At 42.5% G+C, this 19117-nt stretch overlaps 1 protein-coding gene across 8 annotated transcripts in view; it reads right to left on the bottom strand.

The window, feature by feature from the left end:
- The window catches only part of ZNF423 (zinc finger protein 423), a 234904-nt gene that overhangs the window by 86344 nt on the left and 129443 nt on the right, over positions 1-19117 (bottom strand). For all 8 annotated transcript variants that reach the window (XM_075161205.1, XM_075161204.1, XM_075161211.1 and 5 more), the window contains 2 exons: positions 11463-14686; positions 4447-4531 (listed from right to left, as the gene is read on the bottom strand). In XM_075161205.1, the coding sequence (XP_075017306.1) occupies positions 4447-4531; positions 11463-14686 (3309 nt within the window). The remainder of the gene's footprint in view (positions 1-4446; positions 4532-11462; positions 14687-19117) is intronic.

Raw genomic sequence — 19117 nt, 5'->3', positions numbered from 1 at the left:
GTGCCCCGCTCCCTCCCTTGCTGCTCACCAGCATTCATATGTGAATTTTGACTGGGAGTGCTGGCAATTGCACGTGTAAGGACAGGAGCAGCACCGGGGAAGGGCTCTGCTGCGCTCCGAGGAGTCGGACAGCCTCCCGCTAGCCCACAAACACTTACACTCCTCTGGAGCCGGAGGCAGGAAGGTCCTGCAGCAATCCCAGTTTAGAGCACGACCAGGAATCATTATTTTCCCTGTTCCAGCACTAACTGTGCCCCAGATGAGTTTCCCGTGCATGTTTGCCAGGAGACTTTCTTAGAGAAAGGGAGAAAGAAGGGCGGGGACAGTTGTTCATCTTTTTTGAACATTAAACAGAAAACATCCCCCATCTAACCGAGACAGAGAGAAGCACTGCGATGTCCACTTCTCTTACCCTAACAGCTGAGAGCCCCAGCACCGATCCGAATGCACCTTCCCTTGATCCTGGGTGACCTGACCTGCTTGGAGAGCAACAAGTCTGTGGAATTTTCTGCTCCCTGAAAAATATTAATTAGGGCACCCAGCCTGGCTGTGGCAACAGCACAGTTGTAAAAACCCAATAGGAAAACCCCGAGCCAAACCCTGATGTTCCCTGCGCAAGGCTCCAAGCAGGGGCTCCCTTGGCAGTGCGGGGCGAGGGAGTGCCGGAGCCCTTTCCCCAGGGCAGCCACTGCTCGCGTGCCGTGGGGACTCGGCGGTGGCCCCGACATGGAGGTTGAAGTTCCACGGCTCCCCCAGCCACAGAGCAGAAGCTGCACTGACAGAGTTCCATGCTTCTGGCTGCTGCCATGGCTGCTCAGTGCCCCCCGCAGAGCCCACGGCTGCGTACACCCGTCTTCCCCTGCATCTAATAGAGACTGCACATCAGAGGCAGTGGTAGGCGGGGAGGTAAGGAGGAGAAGCTTTAAACATTGCCAGGTCAGCGCAACAGTAGGTAAGCAAGTACAGAGGCAGCAAGAACTACTGAAAGTTTTTGATATAGTCCCAGGTGGACTCCCCAATGCCTGTAAATGTTTCAAAGGGGGATCCCCTTTCTGTGGGCATGGAAACATTTCAAAGGAGCCCCCATCAGTGCAATGTTTCAAAGACCTCTGCTCTCTAAAAATTCCACCCCAACCCCCTGCCCCTGGCTGAAAACATTTCTAAACAGATCCCTTCCTGGCTAACCACAGCTGACGAGGTCTGTTCTGCTGCTTACAGCCCTCCTACAGGCCCCAGTGTAAAATGAAACAAAACATCTACCATTTACCTCCTCTGGGGATGCATCCAGCCTGCTCCTTCCCCAGGGACCCTGCGCAGGACCCAGTGTGCCTCTGTGTTTGTGCACAGGATATGAAGGGCTAGAGTGCAGAAGGGTAATTTTTCAAAGCAGTGTGTGGGAGTAGCACTGGAAATTCCCTGCATACTGCTTTGAAAAAAATAAACCCCCTACCTCCATGAATTATGAGCAGGGCCTCCGACTGCAGACTGAGGAGCCGAGAGGTTGAAGAGGGAGGCACAGCCAACTTAACTGGATGCACTTTTTTAGACTACGATGTAAGAAATAATTGAATTCTTTAATCATATTACGGACACTGATACTTAAGAGGTGTCGCTGCTACAGAGCAGGGATTCCTTTGTTGACAGTCACTTGACCAGAATAAAACTGTAAGCAAGTGCTTAGGATATCTCAACTATTGATCTTGCGTTTCTCAAAGTATGAGAAGAAAGTGCTGCTGAGAGGTCTTGGATTATCAAAGCCAAGGGTTTTTTTACCTAAAAATTACATGTCAAGGCTAACTTCATTGTCTTGGCTCACTTCAAATTCAAAAGAGAGATAACAATCTCTCCCTGGAAATGCTTATCCTACTCAAACTCTTATCTTAGATTGGTATCAATCATTCATTTTCCCCAGACAGCATCTCAATGACTATATTAAACCAGACACCTTAATTTTAGACAGATACAAGTTCATTGAGATGAGTCCACCCCTAAGCTCCTGAGGAGACACAATCTGAGGGCAAGCTCCCCCCTGCCCCCCAAACACCCATATGCTCACCCTGGGATCTCAGTGCCCCCCCAGCACAAACAAATCCTCATCTGTAGATCTTAAATTGGCAACGATGACATTAATAACCCCTGTGACACAGACCTGGGCTGCAGAAACAGCTATATTAGTTTCTCTCGCTGCCCATCTGGCTAGACTTGGTCTAACACAGAGAAGGGAAACTCTTGCACCCCTTGTTTTATAAGCGATAAACCAGCCTGAGCAGTAAGGAGGCACGTGCCCGTCTCTCCTATGGCCCCTGAGTAAGGGATCAAGGGTCTCAGGCTTTAAACAAAGGGCACAGGAGCAAGCCCGAGAGCAAGCCCAATCCATCACTCTCCTTACTGTTAGTGACTCAGCACTATGCAAATTAACACGAGAAATCTGCACAGCATTTATTGCTGGAGAAACGGTGACATCTAGTCTCTCCTCTCCCCTTCAGTATTTCCCAGTAAAGAACAAATACCAACAGCAGACTGACTGGCAACCCCTTTTCAGAAGCGTCCTGAAGGAGAGGGGGCCCAAGCACCTTGTGAACTGAGATGCCCACAGTGGGAAGAAGCTTGGCTTTGGTTTCTATACTTCACTCTTTCCTAAACTGCACCGTAAAAAAAAAAGTGATGACTTGAACTTAATGAATGTTCTCAGTCCGTATCTCAGCAAAGCAACACAAAGACATGACACCACAATGGAATAATCACGTATTTTCTTACCGTGTCCTGGTATTTACAATGATCTAGGTGTACGGAACTGAGTCCATATGCACCTTTGTATTTATATAGAGTTCTTCCAAATATATGTAGTAACTTATGTACAGCTTCAAGGAAATAATAGGTACAGTTTTCACAAACAGCAGCACCACACTTTTCTCAGCCTTCTATGCCTTCTACCACTGCTGTTTTCCAGTAGCACTGATAGTGAACCTTGTAATGTCATATATATCATCGTGTATTATTTCAGACAGCACTAATTTGGGGATATACATCACACATCAGTTACTGGAAAATGAAGAAATTACATCTTTCCAAAAGAAAAAAGAATTCCCCCCTCGAATCAAGCAGAACCTTAACTCAGCAATTCATGACCTTTGTATTTAAAAATCATTTATTAGCTACTGGATTACAAATTAAGTTGAAACAAGTGCTAAGCTTGCCTAAGGACTTCTCTCTTTCAGGCTTCTTAAAAAAAAAAAATCTAAGGGGGAGCTACATGAAATCACTATGGTCCAATTAACAAGGATCTCACTCTTCAAGCTTGCAAACAAGAGATTACATTAACACCTGCTACAAAAGCAAACATTTTTAGATATCTTCATCTTAACCTGCTTGACATTGACTTCAAACTCGTGCCTGGCTCTTGGATGAAAATTATTGTGACTGACATGTATATTTTTCATTTGAGGGTGGGGGTGTGAAGACTCTGTCAGTCCGTGTTTCTCTTTCTCTGGTATTTATGCATAATTCACTTCAAAGATAATAGGAGTTACATACATGCATTGACGGGAGAATAGTTTCCTAAATGTAAAATTGTTGAAGGGAAACCATTATGCTTATGGGAGATAAATGCTGCATGTGAACATATGAGACACACAGAGTGCGCTGTAGGGTCCTCGAAGGATCTCATCCAACATATGCCTACAGTGGCATGTGTAAGTAACTCCTTTGTGGTCTATGCATCAAAATAAACTGACCTCTTGGGCCAACACATATATTTATAACATCTGTACAGACAGGAAAAACATTTCTTTGCGTTCATCAGAAAAGCAATCATACAGCTGCAGCAGAAATACAACCCATCAGATTACAATAACACTTTACAACAAACTCTTGCGACAGGACTGTAGTAGAAGGCAGCAAGCACTGATTTTTAAAACATTTGGATGTCTGAAAAGTTGAACTTTCTGAAGTCCAGAATTGTTGGAAAAAGAAGAAAAAATCCCACTGAAATAACTCTGTAAGTGTTTTGTTTTGACAATGTTCCTCAGGAATTCACCACACTTAGCTGGGAAAATGCTAGCAGTTAAATCTATTCAATGTCATGACATACAAAATTGAAACATAATTGCTCCTAAGTGGCTGACAACTGGCAAGTACTTTTTACATGGATAGAGAGAAATTTATGCTATCAAATGGAAGATACTGTCAAAAGTTTGATTTTAATATAAATGAAAATGCTACATGAGGACTCAAAAGGATAAGGAAAAAAGCTCAGCAGTAACACTTTTATAACCACATATTTAAAAAGCTTTGAAGTGAAGAATCATTACATCAAAATCATTTTCCTTGAAAGATAAAAAAAAATAAATTACAGCATGAATATTAACAAGTTATTAGAATAGTGAATTTCAAAGAGTAGCAAAAAACAAGCAGCCGATGAGTGGCCTAGTTTAAAGAATGTCTTACCAATCATATGGTTAGCGACATGGATTTGTATCTCTCTCTCATTCTCAAAGGTCATCTGGCACTTGATGCATTGATAGGTCTTTTTCTGTTTAATAACCAAAAAGAGATTAGAGAAAACTGCACTGTAGCATAAGGCAAGTGTGATCATGAATATAGCATGTTACGTGCTTCAACTTTCCTCCACTGAGGCCTTCTCTGCTCATATATCCCCAACAAGACACCAAGTTGGGCTGGGCTTTTCTGGGACCATAAATACAATCTCTAATTAACAGCCTGCTTGAGGAGAATTTTTAATTTCAACTTAAAAAATTTCAAATGATAGTACTTGAAAATCTGATTGAGTACTTGAGCCATAATCAGATTGCTCATGTCATTTAACCCGTTGGAGTAAAAAGTCCTGCAGAGTGAAATAAAAGACATTGAAAGGTAACTCTGTTTTCAGAAAAAGATCAACTTTCTCAAAAAATTCCATCTTTGGTTAAACTCAAAATACAGCAGGCAAAACACCTATAGTTACTTGGGAAATTGAAGGACAAAAGGAAAAAATACATTTTGTAATGGTCTCCCATCAGAAATCCTGGAAAAACTGCATTACCACAAAGAATTGTTTCCTAGCACAATCTGGTGTGTATTTTCTCCGTCTCAAAGTCATACCAGGGAGGCTTAGCTGCAGAAGTCAGGACATAGTGTGAAGAGGCAATTACATGAACCATTTATTCAAATAGGGAAAATGGAGTTTGCACTCAGATTGGCAGTGGTGCATGTACTTGTGCAACATGACAGGCAAAAATCCAAGAAATCATTTGTAGAAATTAAAATGCATGTTGACAAGTTAGACATGCAAGTTAGGAAAAAAAAAAAAACACTAATGCTAAGCTTTTGTACACGTGCAAAAACTCTTATTTCCCAAAGCAGGAGTACGGTGCTTTGGTCTAATATGCATGCTCATTTACTGCATGGGAATATGCTATCTAAATAGACATCTTTTGACATGCAATTTAGAAAAATTGGGCCTTTTGTGCCTACTTCTTCCTAGAGAATAACTCCGACTGCAACACTTGCCACCAGGCATGAGCGTGAGCATGCGGTCCATATCCTTACAGCTAGAGTGAATGGCAGCAGAACGTATGTGGAATCTCCGTGCACTGACCACAAGCTCAGTTAGCCGAGGAATGGATGAGAACCCCAAGCCATTAGCACTGAGAAACCCAATTCAGTAAACAACATCCTCCCAGCTTTTTTGAAGCAAAATATTTTGCGGGTATTTTTTGTGAACTTTTAGATGCACGTTATTTTTTCTTACAGCCTCCAACCCACACCTAGGTACAGAATCCCATTTTTAGGACAGCAGTAATAAGTCAGAAGTTTTGAGTTAAACAGAGGAGTTGCTGTCACCCCCTCGGCGCACGGGATCCAATTTCCTCGAGCACCTGCTGAGGAAAGAACAAATTAGGTGCTGCCAAGAGCTTCTTAACTACTTCCCATGTCATCAATGGCAACAAGTTAGCCTGCTGGAGGTTAATGAACATGCTGTAATACCATAATAACAAATGCACCAGTCTATGGATGTTATGTGTATTCCATGAATTCTGTACGCAGTATGTGTTTGCACATAGGCAGGGCTTTCTAGGCTAAAATAACAATGGGTGATTAACATGATAATAGGAAGAAGGCTATACTCCATTGGCCGAAACCTGACACAGCCAACTATATAAAAGGAAATAGTTTGGATTGGCTAGTTATCCCTAGGCAGCTCAAGAAAGTATCCTCCTGGAGTCCATTCGGAAATCAAGGCTGTTAATGGAAAAGCAGCTGGATTTCTGCAGCACTCTTTCTTAGGAATCTATTCCGGCAGACGAGCACAGCACACATACATACACATGTCCCTCAAACACACTGGCATACACATGCTGAGGGCTCCTAACTTTAAAAACAAAACAAAACAAAACAAAAGACCTGGGAAGAGAAAAATGGGCTTGGGCTGTGAATGATTCATGTGGTCATATTTAAAACTTGAAACCTTCCTCTTCTTCAAAACTTCAAAGCTGACTAAGTTCTGTGCCTTGTTCAACACTTATCTCTGTTATGAGGGTTCCCTAAGTAACTAGCTAAAAAGGACAATATTTCAGTTCAACTTTATTTCAAACCTTTAAAGTTATATTAAACACAGACAAATGATTCATTTTTTTAATTGATTTCGGTGCTTCTGAAAGCTACTTACTAACAGATCTGGAGACAGGATGTCTTTGTTTATCCACAGACCCAGTGCGAACTCCTCCACATCATTTCACAAACTTAAAAAACACTCCGCTTGGCATGACCACCCCTCAGAGAAGACGGCAGATTTCAGACTTCCTCTGAGTATTATCTCTAGCCTCAGCTGAGACGCATGCATGCAAAAGAGCAGCTTAACTGCAGTGATGGCTCTTGTGATAGGGTACCCCGCTTGATAGGGAGTGAGGTTAACAAATGGCCTCATACAGGCCACGAAAAAACTACAGCTAGATTAGCACCCAAATGTATATGCAAGAGATGGAAGAGCTGATTTTTTGGCTCATTAATAATTCTCTTTAAAAGAATGTCACAAAACCAGACTTCCATTCTCAGTAAATGGGGAGCACTAGTTTTAATACAAGGTTGTGTTATTTATGGTACTAAATACGATCTTCTTTTGTGGGTATCATAGCTTCATGAACATTATTAATGGGTCAGTTATCTCTTTTTAAAGTTTTGTCTTCACAAGTGGTGACAACAAAGGTGTCCAGACTCTGAGGAGCTAGCAGAGTCCAGGTGACGGCACCTAGGTGACATAAGAGACCAGATGAGCAGGCCTTCAGCTGAGAGCTCAATCCCCATTAAGTCAAGATATTTAATTCTAATCTTGGCACAAAATAGTAGTAATAACAACAGAGGGTTCTGGTTTCTTTTCTGAAGTAACTATTGTTCCCATGGGTTTTCCAGACTGTCCTCCTTTAAATCTGGAAATGGTTTCCTGTTCTACAAAGAAAATATTCCTCCATTCAAGTGGATTTACAAGGGAAGAGAAGGGGTGCAGGGGAGAACAAAGAGAAGGAATTGAGTCCAAAAAGTATGCAGGAGAAAAGGCACTGTGTAAAGGAGCACAATAGGGTTCATTCTTCCAACTTTCTATGCCACCTCCTTTGCTTCTTCAGTCCAAATAACCTAGGTGGGCTAAAAATAGTAACACCATTCAAGATGGAAATTTAATTGAAGTCTAAGCATTTGCCATTGTCAATGTTAAACAAGCATTGTTCATGATAATTATGGTACAAAATAAGGATAAATCTGTGTAAGAGAAAGAGCAGCTTGAAATGTTACTGTTTCCAGTATTACAACGGGCAATGAGAAATCTCAATACTAAACAGTTAGTCATGTTTCTCAAGACATGTGCATTTCTCTAGAAGACATGTTAAAAAGAATTAATAAAAAGTATTCAAAACTGAAGCTCCTACGTGCAGAAATATGTTCAGAAAAACATGAAAGCATTACCTCTGATGCGATTGTAATAGAATAAAAAAAGGTCTTGAGCTATACATGTGCTAGGTACTGGAATGGTACCTCCACTTGTGATGCTCATCTGAAAAAAAACTTTTAGTCCTATCCAAACAGAATAGCTCATGTAAAACTATAAGAATCAAACACAAATTGAGGTTAGAGCAATCTTTTACTACTAAGGTGTATTTTATTTATTCCTCTTAGTGATGTTCCTAATGGAAGACCATTGACCTCACTTACAATCTCCTAATAACAAATCCTCCAATGCAGATGTTGCCATGTACACAAGGCAAACACTTTGTCTGGAAATCTATCTTTGTTGACCATCATGATTGGATCCTAGTTAGACACCCTAGAAACTAAGGTGACCAATTCATAGATATTTCTTCCTGGTTGTTCGCCATACTAAAATGTAAGTGAGGAAGACAGAATACAGCAGCATTTTCAAGGGTTATGTGCCTTCTTTCATTCTTATGGATAAAAAAAAACAAACCCCAAAACTGCCAAGCAATTCTGAGTGCTTTCTGATCCTCATCTAGCTGTCTCCAACTGATTTTCAGAACAAAACCTCCAAAAACTCAATAGTAAAAAACCCCCCAAAACCCCAACAAAATATTCATACACCCTTTGTGGTATACACAAACTTCATACAATAAAAAAGGATTGTTCTTTTTCTCCTGCTCTATCTTTTTTTCTTCCCAAATATTTTCTTTTTTTTTTCATCAAGAGCTAATATTTATTTTCTTCCTTTCTTTCACTTTGGGGTTAAATCTTCATTGAAGTTTTTTTCTGAAAATCCTTTAGGCTTCCATGCTCACTTCTTCAATTCAAGAGGTATAACTGCTGGTGAGCGATTTCCAACATTGAAAGAAGTTACGGATTTTGTATGTCATCGTCATCTTTTCCATTTTCTTGGATTTCATTCTGCTTATTCTTATTTACTCTGAAATATATATACCCACTACATAAAATCTAATCCCCCTATATTTTCTTACTGATTGTACCCTGTCCTAATCTTCAACTGCTTTTCTGTTTAAGAAAGAAAAATCAATAAGGTGTTTAAAAAAGAAATGTAGAAGTGCTCAAGAATTGGAGAGAATCAGCTTTTCTCTGGACATCTGCAGATTACTCTACATGCATTGTGCAGTTAAGATTGCTCCAGTAAAATGGTATTTTACCTGGCGCAGCGTGTTAACAAATGACAAGAGAGATCGTGTTCAACTTGCTCAGCTTTGCTATGAAGCCAATGAAGTTAAGTAAATGCTATTCTTGAAATACAGGGATTTATCACCATTTAGAAGACAGTGTAATTCTTTGAAAACCCCTGTGCTAGGCAGACACAAAGGGCACTCATTGCCCTGAGAAACCTGAGAGAAACACCAATAGTTTCCACATGAACTGATATCAGAATTCAGGTCTTGTACCCATAATGAAGGGTAAGGTAATTAATTATTCCTAATAACAATATATCTATTCCTGGGATGCATACCATAAAGGTCTCTGATACCAGCATATGTGCAGGCCATAGACACCTCTTGAAGGTACCATTTGCCATCATCACAAATGCTGATTTTTCATTATCTTCTACAAAGGAACCAAGATCTTTCTTCATGGGATGAAACTCAGCATTTACCATATTGAAGAACTTAAAACTCTCCCCTGAGAGAACAAGTATGGAAGCTGTCACTGAAAAGAAAGAGTTAAAGCAAGAAATAAGAGCAGAAAATGGCAATGTATTCTGCTTCTGACAGTCGATAGGAAAGAAAAGGTAATACTTTAGACTATAGGCACAGCTATATGAAGTAAGAATTAGTCCTACTTAAGAGAACAGAGTTATTTTAAGGAATTTAGAAGGAAGTAAAGGCCTGAGGAGGAGGAAGGAGAATGACCTAGCCAGAGCCCCAGCCGAAGTCTCAAAAGGTATCACACCGAAGGAGGAATATTTCCATTCCTCATTCTTCTGCAGAATTAGGTGTGTGTGCCTGGAGGCTTAGTCACTGCACCCAGAGGGAACAATATCCAGTTGTTTTACTAAAAAAGCAAAATAAAAAAAAAAAAGACATTAAACTTGCTATGGGATTCGCTTAGAAGCCTGGACGGGGCATTGAGGCCAGTGGGTGCCAGGGCAGGCAGGTGCCGTGCTCTGACCTGGCCGTGCACAGCCCAGCTCGGCGAGACGCTGCTGCCCCGCACGCCCCGGCGCTGAGCCAGAGCTAACAAGTCCTGCTGGGGACACAGCCTGCGCCGGCTGTGTTGGAGGCACCTCAGTCTGCGTCCTCAGGATGTACTTCGGGTCTTCTCTTACTTACTGAGCCTCTGGTGTTCTAGTTGAATGGTATTTTCAGGTTCTTTTAATGCAGTAAGAGGTGTTTGTGGGTGCTTTAATTAGCAGATTGACATAAACAGGCATCTACAGCTGGAATTATTCATTAGGAGTTGGGTGCCTAATTTCCTTAGATACTTTTGAAAATCTCACCCCATCATGTTTAATTAAAAATGTCAGATGATATCAATACTCAGATGTGTCTGCTATTGGTCTCCTGAGAAGATTTCCAAAATCTACTTCTCATTCCATCTGTTCCTGACAGAGGAAGGACTGACTTGGCCCATTCTTGAACCAAAACGTCAACAAATAATTTTAAAAGATTATAAACTGCAAATGATATTAATCTCCTGAGTAGGCTTCTGAAACCTTACTTGGATCTGCATGTTCCCAAGTATCTTGTAAGCTAAGAAATGGAAAAGTAGGCTATCTGTGAACATTAAAGGAGAGCACACCTATATGTAACCTGCATTAGACGACAATTTCCAGATTTGCTAAGAAAACTACTTATCTTACAGGAGGGCCATGAAGCAGATCCTTTTAAAATCACTTTTAAAATCATACGCACACACACACAGGCACACATGTATGCACACAGACATCCAAGTAGCCTCACAACGTTCACTCTGACAGACATCCATAGGACAAGCTCTTTAGCACAGAAATTTGTTTTAGGTGAGAATCTGGGGAGTTGAGTGGAATTCACTACATTTCTCCTCAAAAGCTCCTTTATCCTCTGCTCGTGTTTAGTTCCCTGGTAAGAAATAATCTCATTCCTCAGGTCTGACAGACCAGATTTTGTTTTGTTTTGGGTACTCAGCATCTCCTTTTTTCATGGAAGTGCCCCAGATCTGCCAGTTCAGTAGCATCAGAATTCATGGACAAACCCAATCCCCACCGTTCAAGTGTCTCAGCTCTCTGTTTGTAAATCTAGGGCAGTTTTATGATAAAAAATCTGATGCGCTGCCACTAGGAATCAAGGAGCCTGCAAGGCTGAGCAACATCTAATCTTTCTATGTGCGTTACTCTGCTTTTCCTCCTGTTTTGTTGGTTTTTTTAGTAGCACAAGTAATTTTATAAAGTGACAATTTAAAAAAAAATAACATCAGATCTGTTCTCAGTCACATTGAAGGGTACATTTTATCCCTCAGACATTTTACAGTTCAGCTGTACTTACTCTGGGAACAGGGGACGTCTGGGTACCTTTCCTTTGGCCACTAGTCTCAGGCGTCAGGTCTCGGTGGTCTACCTGAATGTGGCTCTCTAGATCTTCAGCACTTTCAAATTTGACACTACACTCTGGACACCTCAGACTGCCACACGGTCTCTCGGTCACCTCCTGTGGAGTCAAGCCCGAAGACTGTCCATTGGTGCTCCTGGTCATGCATCCAGCACACAGGCCATAGGGAAGGCCATTCACATCCAACTTTACCAAGTCCTGCTTATTCCGGAACTCCTTCAAGCACAACGCACACTTGTAGAGTTTTTGCAAGGCCTGGCCATTGGGTGATGAGGTTGCAGAGTTTCCTGCCAATTTCTGCATATGGAACGTCCCGTGAATTTTCAGCTCGAGGGTAGAGGTGACCGTCTGCATGCAGACAACACAGCGAAACCCAGTGAGGGAATTTCTGAGATCTGGATGCATCTGGCAGTGCTCGATAAATTCCTCCTCACTCTGCAGCGGCATTTTGCAGATCCGACATGTCCCTGTATCCAAACTCTTGCTGTGAGTGACTTTGTGCTCTGTCAGGGTCAGGAGTGATGGGAAGCGTTCCCCACAGATGGGGCACATGTAGTGCTTAGCTGGGCCTCGATGGGTCTGCATGTGCTCTCTCAGGCCATTTTCTGAGAAAAAGGTCCTTGAGCAGATATTACACTTGTGGCTACCTTTGATGAATTCTGCTTTCTTCCTAGAACAGTCATCCTCCCCAGGCCTGATGTTATGATCTCTCAAACGATGGTTCTGCAAGAGGACCTCCATAGTGTAGGCAGCCCCACAAATGTCACAGCCATACATGGGCTCAGAAGCATCTACGTCATCCTCACTGGCTTCATGACTGTTGGAAGTATCTGGATTCTTCATTAACATGTTCTGGATATCTGCCCCTTCTGTTTTCTTATTTGTTGGGGTCATGCCATTAGCTGTACCATTCTCAGCGCTAGCATCAAAAACACAATGTTTTTCCCGCAAGTGCTTTTCAAGCAAGATGATGGCATGAAAAGCTTTGCTACAAAACTTGCAGTTGTATTTTTTGCTGTGGGTTGTGATGTGGCACTGCAGTTCTACCTCTGTGCTAAAGGTCTCACCACAGAAGATGCATTTGTGAGACTTTGATGGATTCCCCAAGTGACTATGCTTCACATGGATCTGGAGATCCACCTCCTTCCTAAAATCCCAGTTACAGGCTGTGCAACGATACATCTTCTTTTCATTGCTATGCTTGACTGCCAGATGCACTTGGATAGATACCTTGGAATCAAAAACTTCTTGGCAAAGGGTGCAATGATACAGCACAAAAGTATGCATGTCCAACAAATGCTTCTGCAAATCATCCACCGAAGAAAACTGTTTGTCACAGCTCTCACATACATAATGAGTTGAAGTTGTCATATAATGGACGGTGAGATGTTGCAGAAGAGACTCCTGGGAATCAAAGTCCTCTTTACACTGAGGGCAAGACTGTTTCCTCAACAGCAACTCCAAATGCAACTTTAAATGGGTTTGAAAACTTTCAAAATTTGAGAACTTTAGATCACACTGATTACATGGGTATTCACCATTAGACACTGAGTTTACGCTAGCAGAAAGCCGTTGCCTTTTAGGGGAAGAGACTTCAACATCAGAAGAAACTGGACTCTGCTCTGCCTTTGACTTCTTATTGTGTGCCAGAGGAATGTTCTTGTGGTTTTCTTTAATATGCTTTGTAAGCTTCAGGATGGAGCCAAAAATGGGGGAGTTTGTGCAATAAGGGCATGAATAAACTTCCATAAAAGACTGTGTTGGCTGAATGACAGGGGAATCCAATTTTGAATTTCCTACATTGCAGTGAGTCTGCTGAATATGCTCAGTCAAGGTTGCTTCGGTCAGAAAGCCCATGGAGCACTGGTTACAGAAGAAAGCGTTGTTGCCATCTTGAGGGGTAGCGTTTGGGCCACAGTGAGTAATACGGATGTGTTCTTGTAAGCTATTGATATCTGCAAACATCTCCGGGCAGTAGTTACAGTGAAAGGCAGAAATGTTGCTAAACTGCATCATGGGATAGGCATGGTTTTTGTGCACCTTTCTCACGTGTTCATTCAAGTTGTACAGTGTAGGCATGGAATCAAGGCAGATCTGGCACGTGTGGCTTTGCTGAGGTTTGTCTGCATGAATGGTCTTCAGGTGGATCTCCAGAACAGCAAGGCTGTTGAAGTCACGCTTCGAGCAGTACGGACAGCTGTAAGTAACTTTAGACCAGTTCTGGCCTTCCTCTCTGTCCACAGACCTGATTTTCTTTTGCCCTCTCAAAGGCTTTAAGGTCGAATCTGGGGTGGAACCTCTTTCCACCGATGCGCTGGAGTCAGGCGTTGCGCTGCTCATGGATGCCACACTCCCCAAGACTGGGTCAGGGCTGATGCTGTGATTGCTGGAGTCAGGTTGTCTGTGGCTGTCCAAGTGGCAATAGACTTCCTCCACTGAAGAAAACTGCTCCGGGCACATAGGGCACTTGTGTTTTTTGTTGGCATGGGCTTGATGAATGTGTGAGAGCAGCGAGTTTTCGTCTGCAAATACTTCAGGGCAATGAATACACTGCAAATCTGCCTTCTCGGAAAGCTGTGGGTGGCGTGTCATTACGTGCTTCTCCAAATCTTCAGTCTGACTGAATGTCTCTTCACAGTAATCACACATAAAATCATCCTTCTTCACCTCTTTCTCAGTCTTTGCCATATGTTCCTTGTTCTTTTTATGAGCTTGCATGTGACTCTGCAATGAGCTGGTAGATGAAAACCCACGTTTACACACAGTACACTTGAACGGTTTGCTGGAGCTGTGGGTTTTCAGGTGAATTTTGAGGTGGTCACTGCGAGAGAACGCAGCCTCGCATTCATGGCAATGGTACTTTTTATCCCCCGTGTGAAGCTTTATGTGGCGATCCCTACTTCTCTTGTGCTTAAAAAGCCGGCTACAGTAGGTGCATTTGAAAGGTAGTTTGTCACTGTGGATCTGCTCGTGCCTTTTAAGGTAGCTCAGGCGAATGAAGGACTTATCACAAAACTGACAGGGATACGGCAGGCCAGTCCCCCCTTCCTCCTCCCCGATGCCGAGATCACACCCATCTCCTATCATCTGAGTGGGTGATGCAACATCTTTGCTGGAGGGAGATGAAGCCACCCAGGAGAGTTGTGGGTCGTCATCACCATCTGTAATGGGAAAGCAGAAAGGAGATTAAAAACAATTCCCAGTGCATCTGTGAAATAAGGACAAAGCTCTCAACAACACTATGGGCTTCTGCTACTACAGCGTAAAAAAAAAAATCAACTACAAAAAAAATCTCTCTTGAATTTCAAAGGAGGTTTGAGAAAGAGAAATAAAAATATATTTGTACACATAATTCACAAATATGCCAACATATAGTATTAATAAAAAGCATTTTTCTTTAGCAGGTTTAACACCTGCTCACTGTACTGTAAAGCAATAAACAATGAATAAAGAAAGCAAAACGCAATGTGCAATGAAGCAATACAAACATTTCGAAAAGCTACAGTGTTAAGTGATCACCTGTGATTTTGTGGGTCTTTTTAAATGCTACATCAAGATGATTTTAAGTAACGTCTCCATTAAACAAAATCCTTCAGTTCTGTCTCAAAACTGTAACAGAATGAAAGACTGCTCAAAAGCAGAGTCGAACATCTCAGTGAAATAAAAGCATCAGATTTGAGACAGCTCAAGAAAATCAGAGAAGAGATCTGCACCATTACCACATTCATTTGTATGAAAGGTAAAGTTGCCTGCTTGGTGCAAAACCAAACAAATTTTAAAAGCCCAGAAAATCACCATTGGAGATCTCAAGACATCACAAAAGAATCAACTCCAGGATAAACCAACAATGGTCCAGCCTCTGTTTTAATAACTATTTCCTTTGCTCAATATGAGGCTTTGGAAAATATTTTATAATTTGATATTACCATAAAGAAACACAGCACCAACTCCAGCAGCAAAACAGTCATTTTAGGAAAAAATACATAAAATGTTGGCAGCTTTCATAAACAGAATTGTTAACAAGAAACAGAAGAGAGCGAGTTCAAATATCCTAATTCCAATAAATGCAGAGATGTTGAGTGAAGCAAAAATGCCACTAGTCCGATATAAAACTGAACCACAGAATGAAGCAAAAATAAAATTCATGTAAATGAGGGAAGGCGCTGACCACATATACATTTGGAGATTCAAAAAAGGAACCGGTTCTCCAGATACATTGTCCTTATAAAACATTTAATGTTCCTACTTCAGCTCTTACTAAAACAAACCAATAAAAAAATCCCCAACTGTGCATGTAGGCTGCCACACGCGCACTCCCCGAGCCTGCCAACTACGGAGTCGCCAGGCGGAGAAGAGCACATGTACGGCGGAGAAGCTCTCAAAGAAAGGCTCGGCTAATGAGGATATCGCCACCGCAAGCAGCTAGCTCCTGTGGCACCGTTTCTTTGGCAAAGACCTTCCTTTTCATCCCAGGAAAAGAGAGAGTGGAGCTACCTCGGACAAACTAAACCAAACACACCAAACAACTTTTCTGGCACGACGGGGCTGCCTGTTTTCCAGGATGCGCAGGTCGGGCACCCGCTCCCCTCACCCTGCGCTCCCCAGGTTGCTCCGCTCTCCCGTCTAACTAAACCTCCTGCTCCAGCAACGCTGGACACCGCGAACATGCTTCCTCCTGTTCCCGAAATGCACCCCAGCTCTCAGCAAACACCCGCACTTCTAAGATGCTTAAGGTCTTTGTGCTCAACTAACTCCGAGCCTGGCCGAGCCCGAACCTAAAACACAGGCGACAAGCCCCTGATTTTTATGTAAACTTTTCTCAGGCTTCATTCCCCCGACCATGAACCGATCTCTCTCTGCGGCTGCAACAAAGCCTCATGTTCCCAATTTAAGCCACCTCCGCCGCCCGCCCCGCTGCCGGCACAGCTTCGCTCTGCCCCCGGGGAGCCCCCGTCCCCCCGCCCGCTCCGTCCCCCCAGCTCTGCCGCCAGCCGCATCCGGGGCTCCGTCCCCACGGACCTGCGGCCACGGGCCGTCAGAGGGAAGGAGGCAGCCGGCTGCCAGTGCCTGGATTAGGGGCCCCGGGGAGGTGCTGGTAGCTCAGGGCTGGCTAATTCCCTCCTCTCGCCAGCTGGGCTCCTCCAGGGGAAAGGAGACAAAGGGGAGCAAGAGGGGGATGCTGGGCCTGAACTAGGGCAGCACATGTTGCGTTTGCTACCGCTACTGCTGTCTACCGGGGGGAAAAAAGAAGAACAACAACAACAACGGGAGAAAAAGCACACCACCACCGTGTTATTTACTGCTTGCGCTTACGGCTGTAATTAAAATAATTTAAAATGTCCACTTTGCAGAAACTATTATAAAAATATATGTATTTTAAATATCTTCCCTTTTGCAGCCGGACTACTCATGCCTTGTGCTGGGCAGTGGCACACAGAGGAAGGACTGCACCGGGGAGAACTCTGGGCACTTAGAACAGCTCCAGTGAATAAAGCTTCATTGTTCAGCTTTGAAACTGTAGATGCAATGGGCCAAATCCAGTGGTAACACAGGCTGGGCCAACTGCTTTAACTTCGTTACATCCATACGTGCTTATGCCAACCATTACATTGGCCCACCATGCAAATTGAACAAATCTTTTAGAAGGTCTCTTTTTCCTCTGAAACAAACCCATCTATCTCAAAATGCACTCTAACATTCAAATACGGCCAGTTCGCCTCCAGCTGCTGCTCTTCAAACATATTGGGCTATTCAGAAAACAAAATCAAAGAAAGCTGGTATTACTTTGTGAGTGATGCACAAAGACGTTGCTGTGCTAATATAATTTGGATTCAAAAAAATTAACATTTCTCAGATTGAAAAGCTGGGTTTGTAATAAAAATGGAAGCATTTACATAAACAGTTGAAAGCAAAGATTGTCTCCTTTTGTTAGCTTGATTTAGACCTTTCACCGATTTTCATGTTTAACTTCTGGATTCTTTTTATTACACCGTTTTCTCATACTTTTACAATTTAAAAAGAATTAGGAGAGTTTAAGCCCCAGAAACAACCTACGTTGACTTCCTTACAAACAAGATACTAAATTACTGAAGGCCTAAACTGAAGAAATTAGGGAAAACTCATTATCGTTAATCTCTTTATGGAATGAAAAATAGCCCTGTTAATTTTAACTTGCTATATTAAATTGAAGAAAAGACCTGTAATGAACTGAGAAGGAAATTCTAAGGTATTTTACCAGAGTAGTATTTTAGCGGGAAGATATATTTTAGATGTAGTGTGACATGTCTGGCAATGATGGTTAGAATAATAATTCTACATTAATGCAATCAAAGGAATGTAGCAGAATGAGAAAAATCACTTTCAAAAAGGAGATTAAAGTCATTAAAAATGGCTAATCCTGCAAAGTGGGACTGTTCTAAAATAGAGAATCACATGGCTGTTGCAAGGCTTTTGTCATTTGCGCATAAGAGAATCAAAACAAGTATTAAAAGGGTAAGAAAATTCAATAAAAAGTTTAATTAGGAAAAAAAAGAGCATTAAGGAAGCTTCAGAATGTCAGTAGTCCTCAGGATATATGTGCAGGTCATGAAGCTTAAAGGGCCAAACTTGATAATCAATCTCAAAGTGGTATAGTAATTTAGCAACTTAATGTTCAGCACGTTTACGGGACTGCAAGCATTTATCATCATCACTGAGGAGCTAATTCCAGCCTCAATGTATTCAATAAATGTATTTTTCCTTCTAATAAGAGCCATTTGGCTAAACTGCAGTATAAATCATACTTCATTCTCTGTTTATCTTCCAGATAACATGAGCCAAGTTCAGAAATATACTTGTGAAGCTAAAACAATAAAATGAAGTCTTAAAAAATGTGATCTCTCTTCGAAAGGAGACAAACAGCACATCAAAGATGTGTAAGCAGGAGTAAGCAGCACTGTCGTCTCAGCATACACTAATAATGTTGATATATTTATTATTTCAAAGTTATTTTGCTAATAGAAATAAAATCGACCAGACAAAATTTCACAGTCCCTGCAAACACTTTCCCCCATCTCCTTGCTCAAAGCTAGCTAGAAACATTACGCTCCCGCCAGACTTTGAGCTGAGCCGCATCTGAAGCAGTTGCAGAGGGACAGGCTCGCTCAGCTGCCCGGTCACCTGCGTGGCCCTGGGGTCAGCGTTCATGGGCAGGGGCTGCACAAACCCGGGTACCCCCCAGCCGGCTGCTTTTTCTCTTAAGAACAAAAGGTATGCACAGAGACCCCATTTGCTGCCCCAGACCTGAAGTTCATCCTTGCTTAAACCCTCTTGTTTACCAACATAGAGCATCATCAGGTTCCCCTCCAGTGGAAAACCTCTCTACTCTTTCTCCCCTACGTGAGGAGGACATGTCACGATGTGGCCAGCGTGGTATGGGAGGCCAGTTTATTCCAGCTGGTTTGGGTGCAAACAGCAGCACAGACTGAGCACCACAGGGTTCGCACAACCTGGCGAGGCATCAACAAAATATCCAGGGTTTGGCCAAAGAGGCAACTTCGAGACTCCCCTCCTGAGCCCAGTAGGCATCTCCATACAGGACGATAAACCAAGGG

This window comes from Calonectris borealis, chromosome 12 (assembly GCF_964195595.1).
Source record: "Calonectris borealis chromosome 12, bCalBor7.hap1.2, whole genome shotgun sequence".
Taxonomy (NCBI): domain Eukaryota; kingdom Metazoa; phylum Chordata; class Aves; order Procellariiformes; family Procellariidae; genus Calonectris; species Calonectris borealis.
Note: the sequence above shows the minus strand (reverse complement) of the source record. Positions and strands in the feature narration are given on the sequence as shown.